Source organism: Nerophis ophidion, linkage group LG25 (genome assembly GCF_033978795.1).
Source record: "Nerophis ophidion isolate RoL-2023_Sa linkage group LG25, RoL_Noph_v1.0, whole genome shotgun sequence".
Classification (NCBI taxonomy): Eukaryota; Metazoa; Chordata; class Actinopteri; order Syngnathiformes; family Syngnathidae; genus Nerophis; species Nerophis ophidion.
The window spans coordinates 3884139-3906638 of NC_084635.1; the positions used below are offsets into that span (position 1 = coordinate 3884139).

The following is a 22500-nucleotide window of genomic DNA, read 5'->3' on the forward strand; positions in this document are numbered from 1 at the left end:
AGTTTTCCTTGCCCTTATGTGGGCCTACCGAGGATGTCGTGGTGGTTTGTGCAGCCCTTTGAGACACTAGTGATTTAGGGCTATATAAGTAAACATTGATTGATTGATTGATATATGTATACACTCACACAACATTTTATTAACACAGTAGAAGCATTTAAGTCTCATCTTAAAACTCATCTGTATACTCTAGCCTTTAAATAGACCTCCTTTTTAGACCAGTTGATCTGCCGCTTCTTTTCTTTCTCCTATGTCCCCCCCTCCCTTGTGGAGGGGGTCCGGTCCGATGACCATGGATGAAGTACTGACTGTCCAGAGTCGAGACCCAGGATGGACCGCTCGCCTGTATCGGTTGGGGACATCTCTACGCTGCTGATCCGCTTGAGATGGTTTCCTGTGGACGGGACTCTCGCTGCTGTCTTGGAGCCACTATGGATTGAACTTTCACAGTATCATGTTAGACCCGCTCGACATCCATTGCTTTCGGTCCCCTAGAGTGGGGGGGGTTGCCCACATCTGAGGTCCTCTCCAAGGTTTCTCATAGTCAGCATTGTCACTGGCGTCCCACTGGGTGTGAATTCTCCCTGCCCACTGGGTGTGAGTTTTCCTTGCCCTTTTGTGGGTTCTTCCGAGGATGTTGTAGTCGTAATGATTTGTGCAGTCCTTTGAGACATTTGTGATTTGGGGCTATATAAATAAACATTGATTGATTGATTGATTGATTAAGGCTCTGAATGAAAACAAGTTTGAGACGCCTGCTGTAGTCGAAAAGTGTTTCCATGTTTATTTGGTATTTGTACAAAAAAGTAAAATGAACATATATACACCACATAATACAACATACGTATAAAACAAATCCATATAAATTATTAATGAAATAGCTACATTTTTTTTTTTTTTCAATAAACAACTCTATTCAGGACGAAAGTAAAATCAAGTCAATATTCTTGGCATAAAATGTCCATACAAAATTGTACAAAACACTGTACAATTGAACCAAGCTGTGCAAAAACAGCAAATGGGAACAAAGGAGCTGATCCTGCCCGCTGCGCATGCGCTGTTCAATTTTAATTTTTTTGTTTTCAAACAATGGCGTCTAATTGCAAAGGGGGCGGGGTCACGCGACAGGACGGTAGCTTCTTCCATAACACAAAAAACAGTCTCACGTGGGAAATGAGGACTAAGACACTGTTATTTCCTCTTCGTCCGACTCCGAAAAGTCCGAGTGCTTGCCGGAGAGACAAGGAGACGAGACCAGCGGCGAGGAGAAAGCCTCCTCGTCCTCGTCTTCTTCGGCGGACGACTTCTTGCCCACGTCGCTCAGGTCCGGGTTGGGGTTGGCCTTCGTGGGCAGAGTCTGCTCGCGACAACCGCCGGAGGAAAGCAACTCGCGCTCTTTCGAGTTCCTCCACTTCATTCGCCTGTTCTGGAACCAAATTTTCACCTTTTGGGAAACAAAAAAAAGATATGTCTCGTTAGCAAAAAGAATATGCTCGATCAGTGTTTTTCAACTTTTTCTGAGCCGAGGCACATTTTTTTAATTGAAAAAATCCCGAGGCACAACACCAGCAGAAAACATAAAAAAATGAAATTCCGCAATCGATATTGACAGTAAAAAGTCGTTCTAGCAATTGTTGGATATGAATCTAAACCATAACCAACCATGCGTCACTATAGCTCTTGTCTCAAAGTAGGTGTACTGTCACAACCTGCCACATCACGCCGTGACTAATTTTGAGTTTTTTGGTGTTTTCCTGTGTGTAGTGTTTTAGTTCTTGTCTTGCGGTTCTATTTTGGTGCTGATTGTCATGTACAGATATACTTTATGGACGCCATCTGCTGCTCCACACGCTGTAAGTCTTTGCTGTCGTCCAGCATTCCGTTTTTATTTATTTTGCGGCCAGTTGTTTTGCATAGCCATCCCTAAGCCTCAATGCCTTTTTGTTTATTTTTGGTTTAAGCATTAGATTCCTTTTTACCTGCACACTTGTGATAACGACAAACCATGTATCCGACATCTACAAAGAAATTAGCTACCTGCTGCCACCTACTGATATGGAAGAGTATTACACGGTTACTCCGCCGAGCTCTTGACGGCACATTTGCAGATTATAATCACTTGGTTTGCCCCAAAATATTTTTAACCCAATTAGGTGAAATTAAATCTCCCACGGCACATCAGACTATCTCGCGGTACACTAGTGTGCCACGGCACGGTGGTTGAAAAACACTGTGCTAGTTAGCATGAAGTGTACAGGTATTTAAATTTACAGCGTTGCCTGACGGGAAATAACAAATTATCGTACAAGAAGTGTGAAATTAATCTATTTTGGGGAATATTATGACACACACATTTAATGTGATGAGTTACTCGGGACCATATGTCACAGTAAAATATTTCTATAGCGTGTGTAGCGTAGATTATTGGACTAAATATTTATTTATTAAAATAATTTTATTCATCTGTCTTTATTCATGAAAAAATGAACAAACTCTTCTGATACGATATTTTTAGTCCAATATTTTACACCAGGTTGAGTAATTTACATAATAAACCAAATTAAAAACAATTCTCAGACAAAAACTGTTAAAGATGTTACAAGTAAGAAATAAATAAATAAGTACATCAGTCGAGGAAAATGATCAAACTACACAAATAAGATACTGTAATTTAATTTTGATATTTTTTTTTATCTTGGTGGATTGAAAATTAACACCATCGAGTTGACTGATGAACATTATTACATCATTTATTCAGAAAATAGAAATAACTGCAAATAAATATAGAAAACTATTAACCGCAACATGTAAGTAGAACAAAAAACATTATGATTTTTACATTTTTAGAATGTGCTTCTTCTATTTTTAAACAAAGAAAACAATCTGAAGTTGTCTTTATTTTTAAGTTATCGTGCCGTGATTTTACCAGTCCGGCCCACTTGGGAGTAGATTTTTGTCCGTGAGGCCCCTGATCTAAATTGAGTTTGCTTTACAGGGGATTCCTGTTAATACTGTACCTTATATAAATATAAAACTGGGATTATCTAAAATAACTTGAATTTTTCCAATAAATATTACAATTTTATGGTGTTTCTACATTTAACCAATTTCCAAGATCGTATTAATAATTAGAAATCATTCAGCCCAAGTCATCTTTTGAGTTTTACTTTTAGAAAACAGTTAGCTCGCAACATAATAATTTTTGTTTGCGATATTTGTAAAAAAATAATAAAAATAATAAAAGTAATTAATGCTATTTTTTAAAATCTTTCAGCCAACCTCTGATCTCCCAAAATATATGTACAGCATGGCCCTGCGATGAGGTGGCGACTTGTCCAGGGTGTACACAGCCTTCCGCCCGATTGTAGCTAAGATAGGCACCAGCGCCCCCAAATGGAAATAAGCGGTATAAAAATGGATGGATGGTAGGAATGTACAGCAAAGTGTTCCAATAATAAACGATTTGAATTACATTTAAAATAAATTGTCAGCACATTATGCTACATTTTTCTTTCAATTAATCAAATGTTTATGTACTTTTGGTTACTTTTCCAAAAAGTTTGACTGCAGTTAAATATTTTCGATCAACAGAGCAGTGTGCCTACATCCGGGGATTCTTATGCAGCCAAAAAAAATGCAAAAAGCCGGAAATGTGTCCCGTGAAAACCCGTCTGACTGGAACTGCCTATTAGCATTTTTTTAAACAAATCTTTATTCATAATATGAAAATATTTATTGTTAATAATATTTATTTTTTTTATTAATTAATTTTAAGAAAACAAAGTTAGCTCGTAACATAATTTTTGTTTGCTATCTCTATAAAAAAATAAAAATAAAATAAACTTAATGTAATCAATACTATCTTTTTTATCTTTCAGCCAACCTCTGATCTCCCAAAATAAATGTACAGCATCGCGTTCTAATCATAAACGATTTACATCATATATTTTTAAAAAATGTCCGCACATTATGCTGCATTTCTCTTTCAATTAATCCAATTTTTATGTACTTTTGGTTACTTTTCCAGAAAGTCTGGACTGCAGTTAAATATTTTTGATCAACAGAGCAGTATGCCTACATCCGGGGATTCTTATGCAGCCAAAAAAACAAAACACCGGAAATGTGTCCCGTGAAAACCCGTCTGACCGGAACTGCTCATAAGCATTTTTTTTAACAAATCTTTATTCATAACATGCAAATATTTATTGTTAATAATATTAGATTTTTTATTAATTCATTTTAAGAAAACAAAGTTAGCTCGTAACATAATTTTTGTTTGCTATCTTTATAAAAAAATTAAAATAAAATAAACTTAATTGTAATCAATACTATCTTTTTTTAATCTTCCAGCCAACCTCTGATCTCCCAAAATAAATGTACAGCATCGCGTTCTAATCATAAACGATTTGCATTATATATTTTTTAAAAATTGTCCGCACATTATGCTACATTTCTGTTTTCAATTAATCACATTTTTATGTACTTTTGGTTACTTTTCCAAAAAGTCTTGACTGCTGTTAAAATATTTTCGATCAACAACGGAGCAGTTTGCCCACATCCGGGGATTGTTGTGCAGCCAAAAAAAAAAAAAAAAAAACACCGGAAATTTGCCCGTGAAAACCCGTCTGACCGGAACTGCTTATAAACATTTTTTTAACAAAAATGTATTCATAAATAAACAAATATTTATTGTTTATTTATTTATTCTTTTATTTATTTTAATATTTATTGTTTATGCCTCAATGTTGGTATATTAATGACGTCATTTCCCGGCGACAGTTGCGTTTTGGCGGGAAGCCCCGGCTGGTGAAGAAGGCAAACGGCGGAAACATCCAGCTCGCTCCAAACGGTACCTGGGTTTTTATCCTTAAAAAGAGTGATGTAAATGCTTTATGTATGCAAGAGTGAGGTAAACGCTTTATATATGCTTTTACTGCAAGTTTACCTTCAAATAAACTACAAGTGCATGGTCATGCTGGACATTCAGAAGGCCTTTGACACCGTTAACCTCGCTATACTGTTGGATAAGCTCCGAGCAATCGGATTCGACGAAACCTCATCGAGCTGGATGCAATCTTACTTGGAGGGGAGGAAACAGGTGGTAGAGGTGAACGGCACCATGTCCCCTCCCCTCTCAGTAAGCTGCGGAGTCCCCCAAGGCAGTATACTAGGACCTTTACTGTTCCTAATATACGTGAATGACATGCCATCAGCATGCCACTGTGAATTGTTCCTGTATGCGGATGACTCGGCCCTGCTGGTATCCGGCAAGGACAAGTCACAGGTGGAACAAATCCTCAGTGCTGAACTCCTCAATATTTGCACCTGGCTCGCCGACAACAAGCTATCCATACACTTAGGTAAAACTGAATCCATCCTATTTGGGTCCCATATCAAACTTAAGAAAGTCAGTGACTTCACTATAAAAGTGGGTGACATTGTTATCACCAGGAAGGATGAGATCACCTACCTAGGTTCCATTCTAGAGGCTAATCTTTCCTGTGATAAAATGGCAACCAAGGTGATCAAAAAGGTCAACCAAAGAACGAGATTCCTCTACAGAATCTCCTCTCTGGTCAACAAAAGCACCTTGAGGATTCTAGCGGGAACTCTCATTCAACCCTTCTTCGATTACCCCAGCACCTCCTGGTACCCCAGCACCTCCAAAACCCTCAAATCTAGACTCCAAACATCCCAGAATAAGCTAATCCGGTTACTTTTAGACCTCCACCCCAGATCACACCTCAATCCAACCCACTTCTCCAAAGTGGGCTGGCTCAGGGTGGAGGACAGAGTAAAACAACTTGCACTGAGCCTAGTCTATAAAATCCTCTACACCTCCTTGATACGGAAGTACATGTCAAACTACTTCCTTAACGTAAATGACCGCCATAACCACAACACCAGGGGGAGCTCCACAAACCACGTTAAACCCAGATTCCGATCTAACAAAGGTCTTAACTCATTCTCTTTCTATGCCACATCAATGTGGAATGCACTCCCAACAGGTATAAAAGTAAGTGCATCTCTATATTCCTTCAAAAGCGCTCTAAAACAACACCTCCAGGCAACTTCAACACTTTACTAATACCCTCCTCCATTCACATCCCATCTCCCCGGATTATAAACAACTCAAATGTACTTCTAATGTATATACTTGTTCTTATGCTATGTGAACTCACTATGTTCTCTGCTGGCTGTACATATCCTACTAAATAAGACCTACACTGTTTCAATGTCCACATTTCTCTGTTGATGCAATTGTTGATGACTGAAGTTCTGATATCAACCAAAGCTCCTCCTCCCACCCCCCGGATTGTAAATAATGTCAATAATTCAAAGTATATACTATGATGATTAACTTGTGTGATGACTGTATTATGTTGATAGTATATATTTGTACCATGAATTGATTAACGTGGACCCCGACTTAAACAAGTTGAAAAACTTATTGGGGTGTTACCATTTAGTGGTCAATTGTACGGAATATGTACTGTACTGTGCAATCTACTAATAAAAGTATCAATCAATCAATCAGGAGTAAGAAGCTGTCACCGACAGAACTGCGCCCTCCAGTGGCTGTAAAAATCAACCTCAGGCGTAGTCGAGATGAGATTCATGGCTCTTTTGTGGGACCCGGATCTTGAGGAGCCGTTCAAAATACTAACTCGTTAGTACAATTTTATTTAAATCGAGGAAACAGTCCCCGATAGCAGTTATAAGTTTAGAAATAATAATTATGAGTTTAATTAGATATTTTAGTTGTGGACATATCCTTATAGAACGGGTGTATCAAATCATACTCGTTTTAGCTCAGGGGCCGCGTTAAAATCATGGCATTAAAACTAAAAAAATAAAGACAACTTCAGATTGTTTATTTTTTTTGTCTTACTTTGGCCAAAAATAAACAAAACACATTTTGAAAATATTACAATATCATATAAAAAAAAATTCCGGCAGCGGTAGAGTTTAGATCAGGGGTCACCAACCAGGTAGCCCGTAAGGACCAGATGAGTCGCCCGCTGGCCTGTTCTAAAAATAGCTCAAATAGCAGCACTTACCAGTGAGCTGCCTCTATTTTTTAAATTTGATTTATTTACTAGCAAGCTGGTCTCGCTTTGCTCGACATTTTTAATTCTAAGAGAGACAAAACTCTAATAGAATTTGAAAATCCAAGAAAATATTTTAAAGACTTGGTCTTCACTTGTTTAAATAAATTCATTTATTTTTTTACTTTTCTTCTTATAACTTTCCGAAAGACAATTTTAGAGAAAAAATACAACCTTAAAAATTATTTTAGGATTTTTAAACGCATATACCTTTTTACCTTTTAAATTCCTTCCTTTTCTTTCCTGACTCTTTATATCAATGTTCAAGTAAATTTATTTGTTTTATTGTAAAGAATAATAAATACATTTTAATTTAATTCTTTATTTTAGCTTCTGTTTTTTCGCCGAAGAATATTTGTGAAATATTTGTACAAACTTATTGTGATGAAAATTTCAAAAAAATATTCTTGCAAATCTAGAAAATCTGTAGAATCCAATGTAAATCTTATTTCAAAGTCTTTCGAATTTCTTTAAAATTTTTGTTCTGGAAAATATAGAAGAAATAATGATTTGAAGGTTAGAAATATAGCTTGGTCCAATTTGTTATATATTCTAACAAAGTGCAGATTGGATTTCAACCTATTTAAAACATGTCATCAAAATTCTAAAATTTTAATCAGGAAAAATTACTAATGATGTTCTATAAATTATTTTTCAAATTTTTTCAAAAAGATTTGAATTAGCTAGTTTTTCTCTTTTTTTCGGTTGAATTTTAAAGAGTCGAAATTGAAGATAAACTATGTTTCAAAATTTAATTTTTTATTTTCTTCCTGTTTTCTCTTTTAAAGCGTTCAATAAGGTGTTTTTTTCATAATTTATTCTCTACAAAAAAACCTTACGTAAAAGGAAAAAAAATGTATGACGGAATGATAGACAAAAATACCCATTTATATATATATATATATATATATATATTTATTTATTTATTTATTAAAGGTAAATTGACCAAATTGGCTATTTCTGGGCATTTTTTTAAGTGTGTATCAAACTGGTAGCCCTTCGCATTAATCAGTACCCAAGAAGTAGCTCTTGGTTTCAAAAAGGTTGGTGACCCCTGGTTTAGATCCATGAAGGAAAGACGACAGTGAATTAATCTTTAAAACTAAATACATTTACATATGCATAAAAATGTGTTATATTTTGTATTATTTTCTTAAAGAATCAAGTAACATTTATGTCAATCTTTTTCCAAAACACAATATAGAATGTGAGATATAACCGGTTAATGCATACATTTATCATTTGTTTTCAAAACGCTTACCAAAAAAAGTGGGGCCCAAAAAATGTACCGTAAAACCCAATTTTAAAAACTTGATGGGGTCTCTGGGACCCCATTTTGAAAATTCCTAGCGCCAACACTGATGGGAGTATTGGTGCGGGCGGGTTCTAGTACTAATCAAATATCATCCCAGGGGCCATGGGTAATTTATTTGCAAGTTGGATCTGGCCCGCGGGCCTTGACTTTGACATCCCTGTTTTAGAATGAATTGTGGCCCCAGCAGATGCATGACAATAAATAATATGATTGCCATTACCCACTCATGGTAATACAAGAGGCATTTGACATATTAAGTATCATATTTGAGTGAATAATGACAGGCTCTGTGATTATTAAAACTTACATTCAGGCTACTTTATATATAATTTTTGACTATTTAACAAAACATTTTTTGTGCATGTAAACACGGCTTTAGGTTGAATGGGGGACCATCAAGAGTCTAATATTAATAAATATGTAAGTAATATTAAAGACCAAAATAGGGCCTCAAACAGTCTTTTTTAGGGCCTCAAAAAGCATCGGCTATAATCAAGAATGGGCCTAGACTCTGACACCCCTGTTATAGACCCTATTTTGAAGATATTTTTACCTACAAAACGTATTTATTCAAACAGTAAAGAAAAAAACACAGGTAAGAATAAAAAAATATAAATACTAACTAGGACACGGTAACATGAATAATGTAGAAAAATCATACTACCCAACCTGGCGTTTTCAGGCTTGAACTACTTTATGTATCAGAACAATATAGAACAACAGCATTTTGGACTCTGATTAACTCATTATTTGAGAACTCAGAAGAGTTGTTCAAAAAACTTGATTTGCTCATGAACGACATAAAGGCACAGTGCAGGATGGTGCTGAAATTGTCCTACATTACGGCAACAAAAGCATTTTGGACTCTGATTAACTCGTTATTTGCGAACTTAAAAGAGCCGTTCAAAAGCCTTGATTCGTTCATGAACGTCAGAAAAGCACAGTGCAGGATGGTGCTGAAATTGTCCTACGTTATGGCAACAAAAGCGTTTTGGACTCTGATTAACTCATTATTTGAGAACTTAAAAGAGCCATTCTAAAGACGTGATTCGTTCATGAATGTCACAGTGCAGGATGGTGCAGATATTGTCCTACATTATGGCAACAAAAGCATTTGAACTCTGATTAACTCATTATTTGAGAACTTAAAAGAGCCGTTCAAAAGCTTTGATTCGTTCATGAACGACAGAAAAGCACAGTGCAGGATGGTGTTAAAATTGTCCTACGGTATGGCAACAAAAACATTTTGGACTCTGATTAACTCATTATTTGAGAACTTAAAAGAGCCGTTCAAAAGCCTTGATTTGTTCATGAATGTCACAAAGGCACAGTGCAGGATGGTGCTGAAATTGTACTACATTATGGCAAAAACAGCATTTTGGACTCTGATTAACTCATTATTTGCGAACTTCAAAGAGCCGTTCAAAAGACGTGATTCGTTCATGAACGTCACAAAGGCACAGTGCAGAATATACATTATGGCATTTTTAGAATCATTACTATTTCAGGGGGTGGAATCTTGTTACAATTCTTTAAATAACTATTTAATCTAGCAAGACTGTTCAAGTAGAAGTTTTCAAGGTTTGATTGTTACCTGTGAGTCTTTCAGGCCCAGTTTGGAGGCCAGCTTCTTCCTGTCCGGCTTGCTGATGTACTTCTGTTTCTGGAACATCTTCTCCAAAGCTTTGCGCTGCACGTCGGAGAACACCGCCCTCCTCAGCATCCCCCGGCGGGGCTTCCCTCGGGCGGCCAGGGGCCACGAGAAGGTTCCCGGCATGGGCACGGCGGACGAAGACGCTGCGGGAAGACACCAACAACACGTAAATATGAGAACCCCCGTTGAATGGGCGCTAATTGAATGGCATTATTGTGTCGGCGCTATGGGTGTCAGCTTGGAGTGAAATGGCGTGAGGTGACTAATTAGCACATTTGGCCGCTCCCCGGTGGCATTGGTATGTAAAAGAGGCAGCGTTTCCTTTAAGAGGGCGGATAGAGGAGTTAATAAAGCGTGAACGGTAATTGTGTAGTAATGAACTAACACAGAAAAGACTCTGGACAGGCGGCGAAGGCCATATATTATGAGCACAAAGGGAGATTTACACTTTCAAACTAAACACAACTGCATACCAGAATACTGATGCCTAGAAGGAGGGGTGCAGAGGGTGAACACCCGCACCCACTCACCCTCCCTTCTTCATGCCCTCAAATCATTTTCATTAAATGAACACGAAAAGCTATTGAAGACGCTGAGTTGCTTTGTGGGCCCATTCAGCCTTGCCCATAAAAGGACTCCATCGCCATTATGATTTGTCTGAATGAAAGCGACTTTATAGACTTTTCTAAGAGATTATTCCTTATTTTGCCTCCTTGATTGGCCCGCTTACACACCAGAGAGGGCAAAAAAGGTGGGGTTGGCATGGTAAGTCAGAGGTATAGGGATGGGTACCTTTTCACTTTCGAACTGATACGGTGCCATGAATTGATTAACGTGGACCCCGACTTAAACAAGTTGAAAAACGTATCCGGGTGTTACCATTTAGTAGTCGATTGTACAGAATATATACTGTACTGTGCAATCTACTAATACATGTTTCAATCAATCAAACCAATTTCCGATACCTGGGAGTCGACAAATTAATTACAATTGTTCGATAATACATTCTCATTTTGTATGTAATATTTTAAAATGAGCTGATTATAACTGTGCTGTTCATTTCTTTTATTTTGTTTTCTCATTTGCAAGTATTATAACTCCAAATATTGGAAAATGGTTTAAAAGTCCATTGATTTCAGCAATCCAAGTTATAATGGGAAACTAATATGCTATATAAGCTCATCACTTATAAAGTGAAATATGTCAAACTTTTATAAGTCTTTAAATATATTGAGGTGCATGTTATGAGCCTAAGTCATGTATTAGTTTCACCTTTGAAATCTAATTGCTGGTATAAATGAACCCTATTCAGTTTTTCTGCCCTTCACCTGTATAGTAGACTTTGCATGACTTTGCAATTCCAAGGCGTTAGATCAGGGGTCTGGAACCTTTTTGGCTGAGAGAGCCATGAAAGCCAAATATTTCAAAATGTATTTCTGTGAGAGCCATATCATATTTTTTAACACTGAATACAACTAAATGTGTGCATTTTTAAGTAAGACCAACATTTTTAGAGTATAATAAGTATTTTATTCTTTTTAATAACATTGTTATTCTGAAGCTAGCCAATAATTAATAAAATGTCATGTCTGTTGATCATGTTTTTGTTTGGCCATGTGCTTTTTGTCCTTTGGACTCTTTAAGTTCCTGTTTTTTTCCTCTCTCTTGTCTGGTTTCCTTGGTTACTCATTTTGTCCACCTGTCTCTGGTGGACAAAATGCCCGCCCACCTTCTTCCAGAGCACCAATCAGAGGCAGTATTTAAGCTCGTCTTTGCCAGTCAGTCGCCCTGGCGTAAATGTGATCTTTTCTTGCTCTGTGCTGACTTGTTTCATGCCTTGCCATAGTTTCGTGCTTCATGCCGTGCCAAGTAAGTTTTTTTTGATTTATGTTCATAGTCTGTTTATGCGTTAGCTTTGTTCCTTAGCCCAAGTTGTTCCTCCACTGTGAGCGATTTTTGTTTGTATCTTTTTTTAGTTTAAATTAAGTCATGTTTTTACCTAAATGCCATGTCCCGAATAGTCAGTCTGCCTTCCTGGGGGAACGACCCTGCAGCAAGCTGCGACCCCCCCATCGTGACATAAAATACTTCTTACCATTAATGCGACTTCTTCAACGGGTGCGGTAGAAAAACGGATGGATGGATTTAAATGCATGATAATGTTTTATATTTTGCATGTTATTTTTAGCACTGTGATTACCAGCGAAATTATTAATAATTATCGTGTTAAGCAATGTCAGCTAAGATTTATCAGAGAGCCAGATGCATCCATCAAAAGAGCCACATCTGGCTCTAGAGCCATAGGTTACCTACACCTGCGTTAGATGGACTACGCTGCGTTGCCTAGCTAGGAAGTAGTCTTTGCCATGTAAGTGACTTTGCCGGTCCTGTCCTGTGTTGCGTCCTATAAATAGTTTATACCGTAACTATTATACTTATTACATAGCAGCTGTTTGTGGTTGTAGTTTTCATTACCAAATATGGAGGTGTTGAAATTGCCATGTAAAATCGCTAATGCTAGTCAGTCGCATGTATATGGCAAAGTTTATGTAAATTTTTCCTACAGTTTGTGTATTAAAAATGCTAAAACCAAGCTAGTGTGGGCCAATATATGACATCCACATCGTGGCCTTGTGTTATAGCTGACAAAGCAAATCGGTATAATGTCTAACATAACATAATTAATCATGACTTAATTCTATTTTTTTACCTGGGCCACTCTTGGACACCCAAACAAGAAGGAGGGAGGGGCATGGTAATCTATTTCGCCTTGAAGTCAGAGGTGTCCGCACTTTTCTGAAAGGGTCTGCATACAGATTTTTTGATTGATTGATTGAAACTTTTATTAGTAGATTGCACAGTAAAGTACATATTCCGTACAATTGACCACTAAATGGTAACACTCGAATAAGTTTTTCAACTTGTTTAAGTCGGGGTCCACGTTAATCAATTCATGGTAAAGGGGGGGGAAAGTTTGCTTATTTGTATTAAAGATGCTAAAACCAATCCAGTGTATGTCAGTAAATGCTATAGCCAGCTGTGTGTTTACAAGTGACGAGCAAATTAGCATAATAATATATCCCATTTTTTTGGTGTTTTGCAAGATGAAAATAACACACCTGCCTCACTTTGGACACCTCTGCTCTAAGAATAAACAGTTGGGACTTTTTTTTTTTAAAACAATAAACACCTTGACGTCACCTGGACGTGATGCTCACGTGGCCCCCGTCAGGTCCCGGGACAAGGCCGCTCTATGTGGTCTTGTGAGAATATTGAAATCTCTCAATAGCGCCTAATGGGGAAATTAGTGCATGACTGGTAAAAGTCACTTTCCAGGGTGGGTGGTTCAACCAGTGGGAGCTGACCAAATTGGTCACGGTGCCGAAAACCTTTGTTGGCAGCCAGTGCCGGCCGGTGGCCCCCCGGGCTCTGTGGGAAACCTCGAGCTCGGGTGGGGGGGAAATACCAAAACGACGCCCCCCAATGGGAAGCTCGAGGGGGAGCTGTAAATGGCCACCCCGCCTCAAATTTAGAGCGTGACGATTTGGGATAATTGATTAATTAGGAGGTGGGTGGGTCTGGGCAGAGGCCAGGGCCAACAGTAACACAGGCAATTGGCCTGCTGCTAGCCATTATTTTTGTAATCGGATAAAACACACTTCATATCAGGGAAAATACTTACAATCCCTTATTTTTTTAATAAATGCACATAACATTGGAATTGCACTGTAGTTTGATTCGTTGACAGCAGTTCCACGTGACTTCTCTTCCAAAACACCAGAAGGCAGCGTTTCCCCCGACTCGCTAATAGCTTCCTGTACGAAGTGGCTGAAAACAATGGCGACTTAAGAGACATTTGCATCGTTGTCGGAACTGAAACTATTTGAAATAACGGTTCATTTTATTGACCGTTGGAAATCAGAGAAGACATTCACGAAGGTGGGCTGTGCGACTCCTGAACGAGTCGAGGCAGAGGAAATGAATCAACAAATTATAAATCAGTGCTTTTTTCTAATTGATTAATTTTCGTTGGACTGAATTTGTTAACGGACCTTATTTATCCTTTCAAAGTTTATTTTCCAATGCTGTCAAAGGATATTTTTTTCTTTTAAATCAGATTAATCATACGTGTAAATGTTGATTAATTAGTATCAATTGGAGTAAATTACTTGCTAGCATAATCCAAATCAACTTTTAAGACACAAAGTAATTGTTTTGTCACTTATTAGGGTCTCCAAGTTTCAACAAGTCAGATTTAAGACTTTTTAAGACCATTACGACAAAAAATGTAGAATCTAGTACAATCCATACTGACTTTTGGAATTTTTTGTCATGGACTTGTCCCCAAAGGTTCAACTTTTTACTTTTACTTCTATGTTTACTAACGCTTTCTTCTACGATGACTTTACGTCACAGACGTCCTGCACCCGACTTAACGTTGTTAATGTTAAGACCTTTCATAGCCATTTTTAAGACTTTCTATGAGATTTGGATCACATCTAAGACATTTTACGCAGGCCTTAAATTTAAAGTATTTTAGACTTTTTAAGACCTGGCTGGCAACCTATAAAGGAAGATGTTTCACCTGAATCCACATCATTTGTTGCTCACAACTTGATAACTTTATCTACAGTCGTGTCAGGTAGTGATAATTGCGATACCACGGATTTTCTTTATCATCCAATACCGGGTAACATTTTGAGTGTCCGCGATACCATCCCATTGCTGATACTTTGTGCAAATATACCTATAGTGTCTGGTAATATGTATTATAGTAGTGTATTTCAAGTGTTGCTGCTTCACCACTTTAGCATAATTTTTGCGCTTAAACTTCTCTATTACTTTAGGTCCAGACTTCTTCTGTTTGAGATTGTCATTACTGCCACAAGTGGTGGAAGAGTGTATTACAACTTTGTACTGCTGTTGCCAATGAGATTCACTGCCGAGGAACAGAAGTTTTTGGAGGCCCTTTGATTATGAAACACCTTCTTACACCTGATCTGAGTGATTTAGTTACTTTACAGAAAGGGTGTCAAACGTACGGCCAGAGGGCCAGATCAAGCCTGGAAACAGGTTTTATCCGGCCCGCGGGATGAGTTTAAGTATAAAAATTAACCTGAAATTTTTGAATGAATGAAGCAGCTGTTCTAAATGTGTCCACTGGATGTCGCGAGAGCAATTCTTTGTATATTTGTAGATGATGTTACATATGTACAAAATAAACCCCGTGGTGTTAGTACATCAGTCGAGGAAAATGATCAAACTACATAAATAACATACTGTAATTTGAGTTTTATGTAATTTTTTTTTATCCTGATAATTTGAATATTAACACAAATTAGTTGCCTGATGAACATTATTACATCATTTATTAAAAAAATATAAATAACGACAAATAAAGGTAGAATACTATTAACCGCAACATCAAAGTGTAAAAAAACAAACATGATTTGTACATTTTTCATAATGTGCTTGTTCTACTATCGATATTTCAATTTTAGACTTGATATCAGCGCATAAAGATCTGGTATCAGCGGTATCGTTGTGTCAATTTCGTTCTGCACATCACTACGAAGTGTCTGGGTTTATTTTGAAAGGACATTTGCCAGCTTGGAAACCAGTCGGAGTCTCTCACGGTTAAGGGAAAGAGGGAAAAAATAAATAAAGTGTAAAAAAAACAACAACATTATGATTTGTACAATTTCAGAATGTGCTTGTTCTATTTTTAAACAAAGAAAACAATCTGAAATTGTCTTTATTTTTAAGTTAACGTGCTGTGATTATACCGGTCCGGCCCACCCGGGAGTGGATTTTTCTCCATGTGGCCACTGATTTAAAATGAGTTTGACACCCCTGCCTTTACAAGGTGTTCCTGTTAATACTATAAATTATCTCAAAAACCCGACGTATCGATATTTCAATTCGAGACTTGATATCAGCGCATAAAGATCTGGTATTGGTATGTCTTATTTTGAAGTAACTGAATCTCTCAGAGTCTGTCACGGTTAGGGGAAAGGGGACATTTATTTACACATGAATAATGCCACGTTTTTTGTGATTAATCTCAAGAGCTAATGTTTTTAAAGAAATGTGATTACCTGGTAAGTAAGGCGTCCTGAAAATGGGGTGGAAGGTTCCATCAAAACACGGGACATGGAAGCTCTTGGAGTGCATGCTGTGGACTGTCGGGGGTGAGGATGCTGTGGAGACACATGATGTGAAAAAAACGGAAGTGACGTAAAAGGACGGTCTGGACTTGTTCCCGTCGACTTACGTGTCTTTGGTGACGGCGCGAGGATGGCGCTCACGCCAAACTTGAGAAACGTCGGATCCTTGCCGCTCGACGTTTTGGGCGAGCAGGACTCCCGCGTCACGGAGGCGGCGGAAGCGCAGTCGCCGAAGACGGGCTGCGCGGTCCGGTTTAGGAAGGCCGCGGGTCGGCTTATCCGCAGTAGGTCCTCCACGAGAAAGCTGGAGTGGGTCGGGAAAGCGGCGGCGGGTATGGCGTGGTGGTGAAGCGGCATGGCGGCCATCGTCGGCCGGTACAGGCCCGGGTAAAGGGCGGGAGGCGCGAGGACGCTTGGGATCATCATGGTCCCCACTTGGAATATTCCCGTGTGTCTTTAAAGCAGGAGCGTGTCAAGTGTCTGCTAAATCCTCTGTGCTCTGCTCTGTGGGGAGAGCAGCTTTATAACAGCAGACCCCCCCTCACGTCCCTCTCGGGCCTGACAGGCGCAACAATGAAGCCAAACAAAGTTCTCCTCATGGCTTCCTTTCAAGCCGCCTTCTCCCGCTCTCCGATTGGCCGGAGCACGCAATTTATGATTGCATTCGACTTCATAAGCAATGTGGCCGCCACAAAGGAGGCCCGGTCATCATTTTTGCATATCCACCACTTTCCTTTCACTTGATTGTGCTAAGCCAAAGCAAGCCGCCTCATTAAAGAGCAATCTTTGGGCATTGTCTCTTTATGTGTGATAGCTTTTAAATAGCAGATTCTTTGAAGGGGCTTATAATCAGTCGCATAAACACTGTCTGCAGTTGTTTAGGGCCACAACCACTAGAGGGACCACATGATCATGCCTTGCCTGGGCTTTTATAAAGAGTTCAATTTTTGTTTTCCAATTATAGACTATAGAATGAAATTACGAAAAGGATTAACCAAATAAATAAAACAAAGCACCAATATGATTCAGTTTAGGAGACTGTTCAATCTACAAGTGTTCACAAAGTACACAGAACAAGAACCCATATTGAACCCTTTCTTTCCCTTTTTTGTTTGAGACAAAGATTATTGATGTAGTTAATATTTGTATGCTAACTATGGTATATTATTTATTTATTATTTGTTCACTGTTCTGTTACAGAGAGCAAGGACATAGGATACAATTGCTGTGGTATGAAAAGGGGTAGGATTAAATAAGCTCTGCTTCTTCATACTCCTTTTTGGGCATACTGTAATGAAACAACTGGAATTGTGTGATGCATTGCATTGTACGCATGTTCGAAATAAACTGAAACCGAACTAAACTGAAATAAGTTAAGATCAAATCAAGTTCAAGGTTGTTTGAATTCAATTAGGAATGTGTAACATTATACTTTACACCCAAAGTGTCCATTTCTAACTTGACTGTTTACTCGACACAGATGTCATAATGCCATCAAAGCTCACATTTTGAGCATTCACTAGGATGAGGTGATAGAAGAAAGGTAAAAATATTATCAATGCATATTTAAGTTACACTTTTGCATTTCAGAGCACAATTGTGGTGCAATCAAGGAACCTTGTTTAAAATGTGACACACAGGGTTCGCTAGTTTTTAGGGACAGGCCACGCTTAATACAGGTGAGAATCCAATTTTTGGGATGACGATTCGATTCAGAATCGATCGTTTCAAACCGATTCCATTATATAATTTGGCATAAACTTTTTTTTATTTTTTATATACATGTTCCAGGTTAGAAAAGCTCTTTGTGGTGGCATGGAGATGCGAGTTAAACACGTCTTTTAAAAAATTGATTCTTTAAAAAAAAGTTTTTTATTTTAATTTTTTTTTTTTTTTACTTATGAATTTGTTTAGACCAGGGGCGTCAAACTCATTTTTTAGCTCGTGGGCCGCGTGGAGGAGAATCTGTGCACACGCGGGCCGGACTATTAAAAAATCATGGCATTAAAAGAAAAAAATAAAGACAACTTTAGATAGATTTATTTGTCTTACTTTCGCCAAAAATAGAACAAACACATTCTGAAAATTTTACAATAGAAATATAGAGAAAAATACCGGCAGCGGAAAAATTTTAATCCATGAAGGAAAGAAGAAAGTGAATACATTTTTTATAACTGAATACATTTACATACTCATTTGTTTTCTTTTGCATAATTTTTTAAATGAATTAAGTAAGGTTTATGACAACGTTTTCCAAAACACAATATAGAATGTGAGATATAGCAGGATAATGCATACATTTATCATTTGTTTTCAAAAAGCTTACGTGGGTTGCCAAAAATGTACTTTGGGACCCCATTTTTATGACTTGATGGGTTCCCTGGGACCCCATTTTGAAAATTCCTAGCGCCAACACTGATGGAGTATTGATGCGTGCAAAACAACAGCAGGCGACTGTGGCCTGCGGGCCGGTTCTAACACTAATCAAATATCATCCCGGGGGCCATAGATTATTCAGTCACGGGCCGGATCTGACCCGTGGGCCTTTACTTTGACACCCCTGGTTTGGAATGAGTCGTGACCCCAGCAGATGCATGACAATAAATAATATGATTTCTATTACCCATTCATGATAATACATGAGGTATTTGACCTATTTTTTTATCATATTTAAGTGAATAATGACAGTTTGTAGGATTATTAAAACTTACATTCAGGCTACTTTATATACATTTTTTGACTATTTAAAAAAAAAAAATTTTTTTTTTTTTTTTGTGTATGTAAAGCCGACTAGGTTTATGGTGAATGGGGCCCATCAAGAGCCTAATAACAACTGGATGAGGCATTTCCTGAAGGAATTTTGTGTAAATACTTCAATGCTGAAGTTGAACTGAAATCCTGGAATATGTTCTACAATTGTTGACGTAGAGCACACAATTTCCAAACAGGCTGAATATTTTGAAATTGGAACGGTTTGAATCAGATGAAAAATGTGCGAGTTGTGAAACTTTGAAGAATGTTCCATTGATTTAAATGGGAATTTCCCCAAAAATTGGTGAATTTTGGGAAAAGTGGCAATTTTTTGTAAAAAAACAAAAACTTGAATGTTTTGTATGAGTTGAAATGGTTGGAGCTGGAATTTTTCAAATCGGTCGAGAAATGTTGAAGTAGTAACATGTTGAATTGAGAAATGGTATTACAGAATTTTTTCCAGTTCGAAAAACAACTCTGTTTGTTGTCCTGATTAAGAGGAATCTTTTGACTGTGGAACAGTTGAGATTTTTCAAAAATGTGGAAGGATGGAAATAGAGTTTTGGAAAACCAGGAATTCTGGAAAAACCTGGAATTTTGTTTAACTTGGAAAAAAGGTAGTTTAAATTTCTAGGATGGTGGAATGTGTTGAAGGTGGAACGGTTTGAATCGGTTGAAAAATGTGGAAATGTTGGATGTTTGTAAAAATGGCCAATTCATTTTGAATGGGGGAAAAATGTCCCAGAAAACCTGGAATACTTGGAAATCTGGGAATCAAGTGAAAGTCCGTGATTCCCAAATAGGCTGTGCAGTTTGAAGTTGGAACGGTTTGAAGCGGGTGAAAAATGTGGACGGTAGAGCGCGCCAAAATCTGGAGAACTAGATGAGGTAATTCCTGAAGGAATTGCGTGTGAATGCTCTAATGCTGAAGTTGAACTGAAATCCTGGAATTTTTATAGAATTGTTGAAGTAGAGCATGCAATTCCCAAACAGGCTGAATATTTTGAAGTTGGAACAGTTTGAATCAGATGAAAACTGTGGCAGTTGTGGAACTTTGAAGAATGTCCCATTCATTTTAATGTGAATTTCCCCCAAAAATGAGAATTTCGGGAAAAGTGGGATTTTTTGGGGAAAATGGTAAACATTAATGGTCTGAATGAGTTGAAATGGTTGGTATTGGAATTTTTCAAATCGGTCGATAAGTGTTGAAGTAGTAACTTCTTGAATTGAGAAATGGTATTACGGGAATTTCGGGAAAACCGGTAATTTTTCCAGTTGAAAAAAACAACTTAGTTTTTTCCTGATTAACGGGTTATATGGATTATACTTGAACAGCGCTTGCCTACCTTCAAGGTACTCAAAGCACTTTGAAACCATTTCTCACTGGAGCTGCCATGCAAGGCCCTAACCACGACCCATCAGGAGCAAGGGTGAAGTGTCTTGCTCAAGGACACCATGGACATGACACGGTTGGTAGAAGATGGGGATCGAATCAGGAACCCTTAGGTTGCTGGTACAGCCACTCTCCCAACCACACTACGCCGTCCCCTTAAGATTAGGAGAAATGTTTTGACGGTGGAACGGTTGAAATGTGTTAAAAAAATGTGGAAGGATGGAAATAGTGTTTTGGAATACCAGGAATCCTGGAATTTTTTTCCAGGATGGTGGAATGTGTTGAAGGTGGAAAAAGGAAAAATGTGGAAACAGTGGAAGATTGTAAAAATTCATTTTGAATGGGAGAAAATGTCCCGGAAAACCAGAAATTCTGGGAAATCTGGGAATTGTGAAAGCCTGTGATCCCCGAATAGGCTGTACAGTTTGAAGTTGGAACGGTTTGAATCGGGTGGAAAATGTGGAGGGTAGAGTGCGCCAAAATCTGGAGAAGAATAAGAATAACTAGATGAGGCAATTCCTGAAGGAATTGCGTGTGAATGCTCTATTGCAGAAGTTGAACAAAAATCCTGAAATTTTTTTTGAATTGTTGAAGTAGAGCACGCAATTCCCAAACAGGCTGAATATTTTGAAGTCGGAACAGTTTGAATCAGATGAAAACTGTGGCAGTTGTGGAACTTTGAAGAATGTCCCATTTATTTCAATGGGAAATTCCCCCAAAATTGGGAATTTCGGGAAAAGTGGGATTTTTGGGGAGAACGGTAAACAACACGAATGGTTTGAATGAGTTGAAATAGTTGGTGTTGGAATTTTTCAAATCGGTCGAGAAAAGTTGAATTGAAAATGGTATTAGAGATTTCTGGGAATTTCGGGAAAACCGGGAATTTTTTCCTGTTCAAAGGTCCAAAAACAACTTGGTTTATTGTTTTGATTAAGAGGAATGTTTTAACAGTGGAATTGTTGAAATAGGTTCAAATGTGGAAGGATGGAAATGGGGTTTTGGAAAAAAGCGAATTCTGGATAAACCTGGAATTTTTTTCAACTTTAAAAAAGGTAGTTTAAATTTCCAGGATGGTGGATTGTTTTGAAGGTGAAATGGTTTGAATTGGTTGAAAAAATGTGGAAATGGTAGAAGTTTGAGAAAATGGCCAAATAATTTTTCATCCATCCATTTTTTTAGCGCTTGTCCCTTTTGGGGTTGCGGGGGGTGCATAGGCTCCAGCACCCAATTCATTTTGAATGTCCCGGAAAACCTGGAAATCTGGGATTTTTTGATGATCGGTTTGAAGTTGGAACGGTTTGAATCGGGTGAAAAATGTGGAAGGTAGAGCGCGCAAAAATTTGGAGAATAATAATAATGATAAGAATAAAAATAAATATATGAATTTCGGTGTAGAAAACCATAGATTTGAATAAATATGTAAGTAATATTAAAGACCAAAATAGGGCCACAAAAAGCACAGGCTATAATAAAGAATGGGCGTCACGGCGTTGGTTTGTATAACCTCTTAGATTGTTTATTTTAGGTACTCGGCCAAGTGGCGCAACACAAATGCAAATCAGTTCATGGGATTTTCAACACTCAATCTGGCCTTCGTCATGGAATAATGTCTTAAAGGGATTGCTGCTATCAAAACGCTTTAACAGATGTGTTAAATATCACTTTGTGCACATTGAGGGCGCTGCACGCCCGGGCGCGGCTCGGCGCGCACAACAGGCAAGAAGTGTGCGCTCCTGATCCTGTTACAAGCATGAAGTAACTGTCAGCCTCAGCTGCACAGGAGGCGCCCCCTCGGCCTTTCTGCAGCGCCACCTCCTTCTTCTTCCCCGCTTAGGGGGGGGGAGAAGCTTTAATTCTAAAGACGGTTTTGTTCTGCTATTTTAACCGGCTGAATAAAAGTGCATCTGTGATTTGATTTAAAACGCATTCATATGAGCAGACACCGAGCGCACAAATAAAACTCTTATTAAAGGGACTTGGAGGCTGATGGTCGTGTTCTGTCAGCTTTATAGCCTGAAAGAGCATTCAAGCAGAGCAATCAGACGCAAATATATTACTTGCATGCAGCCCAAACCTGGCAACATTCCACAAAAACTGGCCCAACCTAAATT

General features: G+C 38.1%; 1 protein-coding gene across 7 annotated transcripts in view; it reads left to right on the forward strand.

The window, feature by feature from the left end:
• The window catches only part of nav2a (neuron navigator 2a), a 460666-nt gene that overhangs the window by 324579 nt on the left and 113587 nt on the right, over window positions 1-22500 (forward strand). For 5 of the 7 annotated variants that reach the window (XR_009804322.1, XR_009804321.1, XR_009804323.1 and 2 more), the window contains one exon: window positions 10108-10244. Coding sequence is in view for 1 of the 7 variants with exons in the window: in XM_061887615.1 (XP_061743599.1) it covers window positions 10108-10244 (137 nt within the window). In the remaining 6 variants the exon portion in view is untranslated. Of the gene's footprint in view, window positions 1-4719; window positions 4850-10033; window positions 10245-22500 lie in introns of those variants that run through there. The other 2 variants (XR_009804325.1, XR_009804326.1) reach the window with 2 other exon arrangements.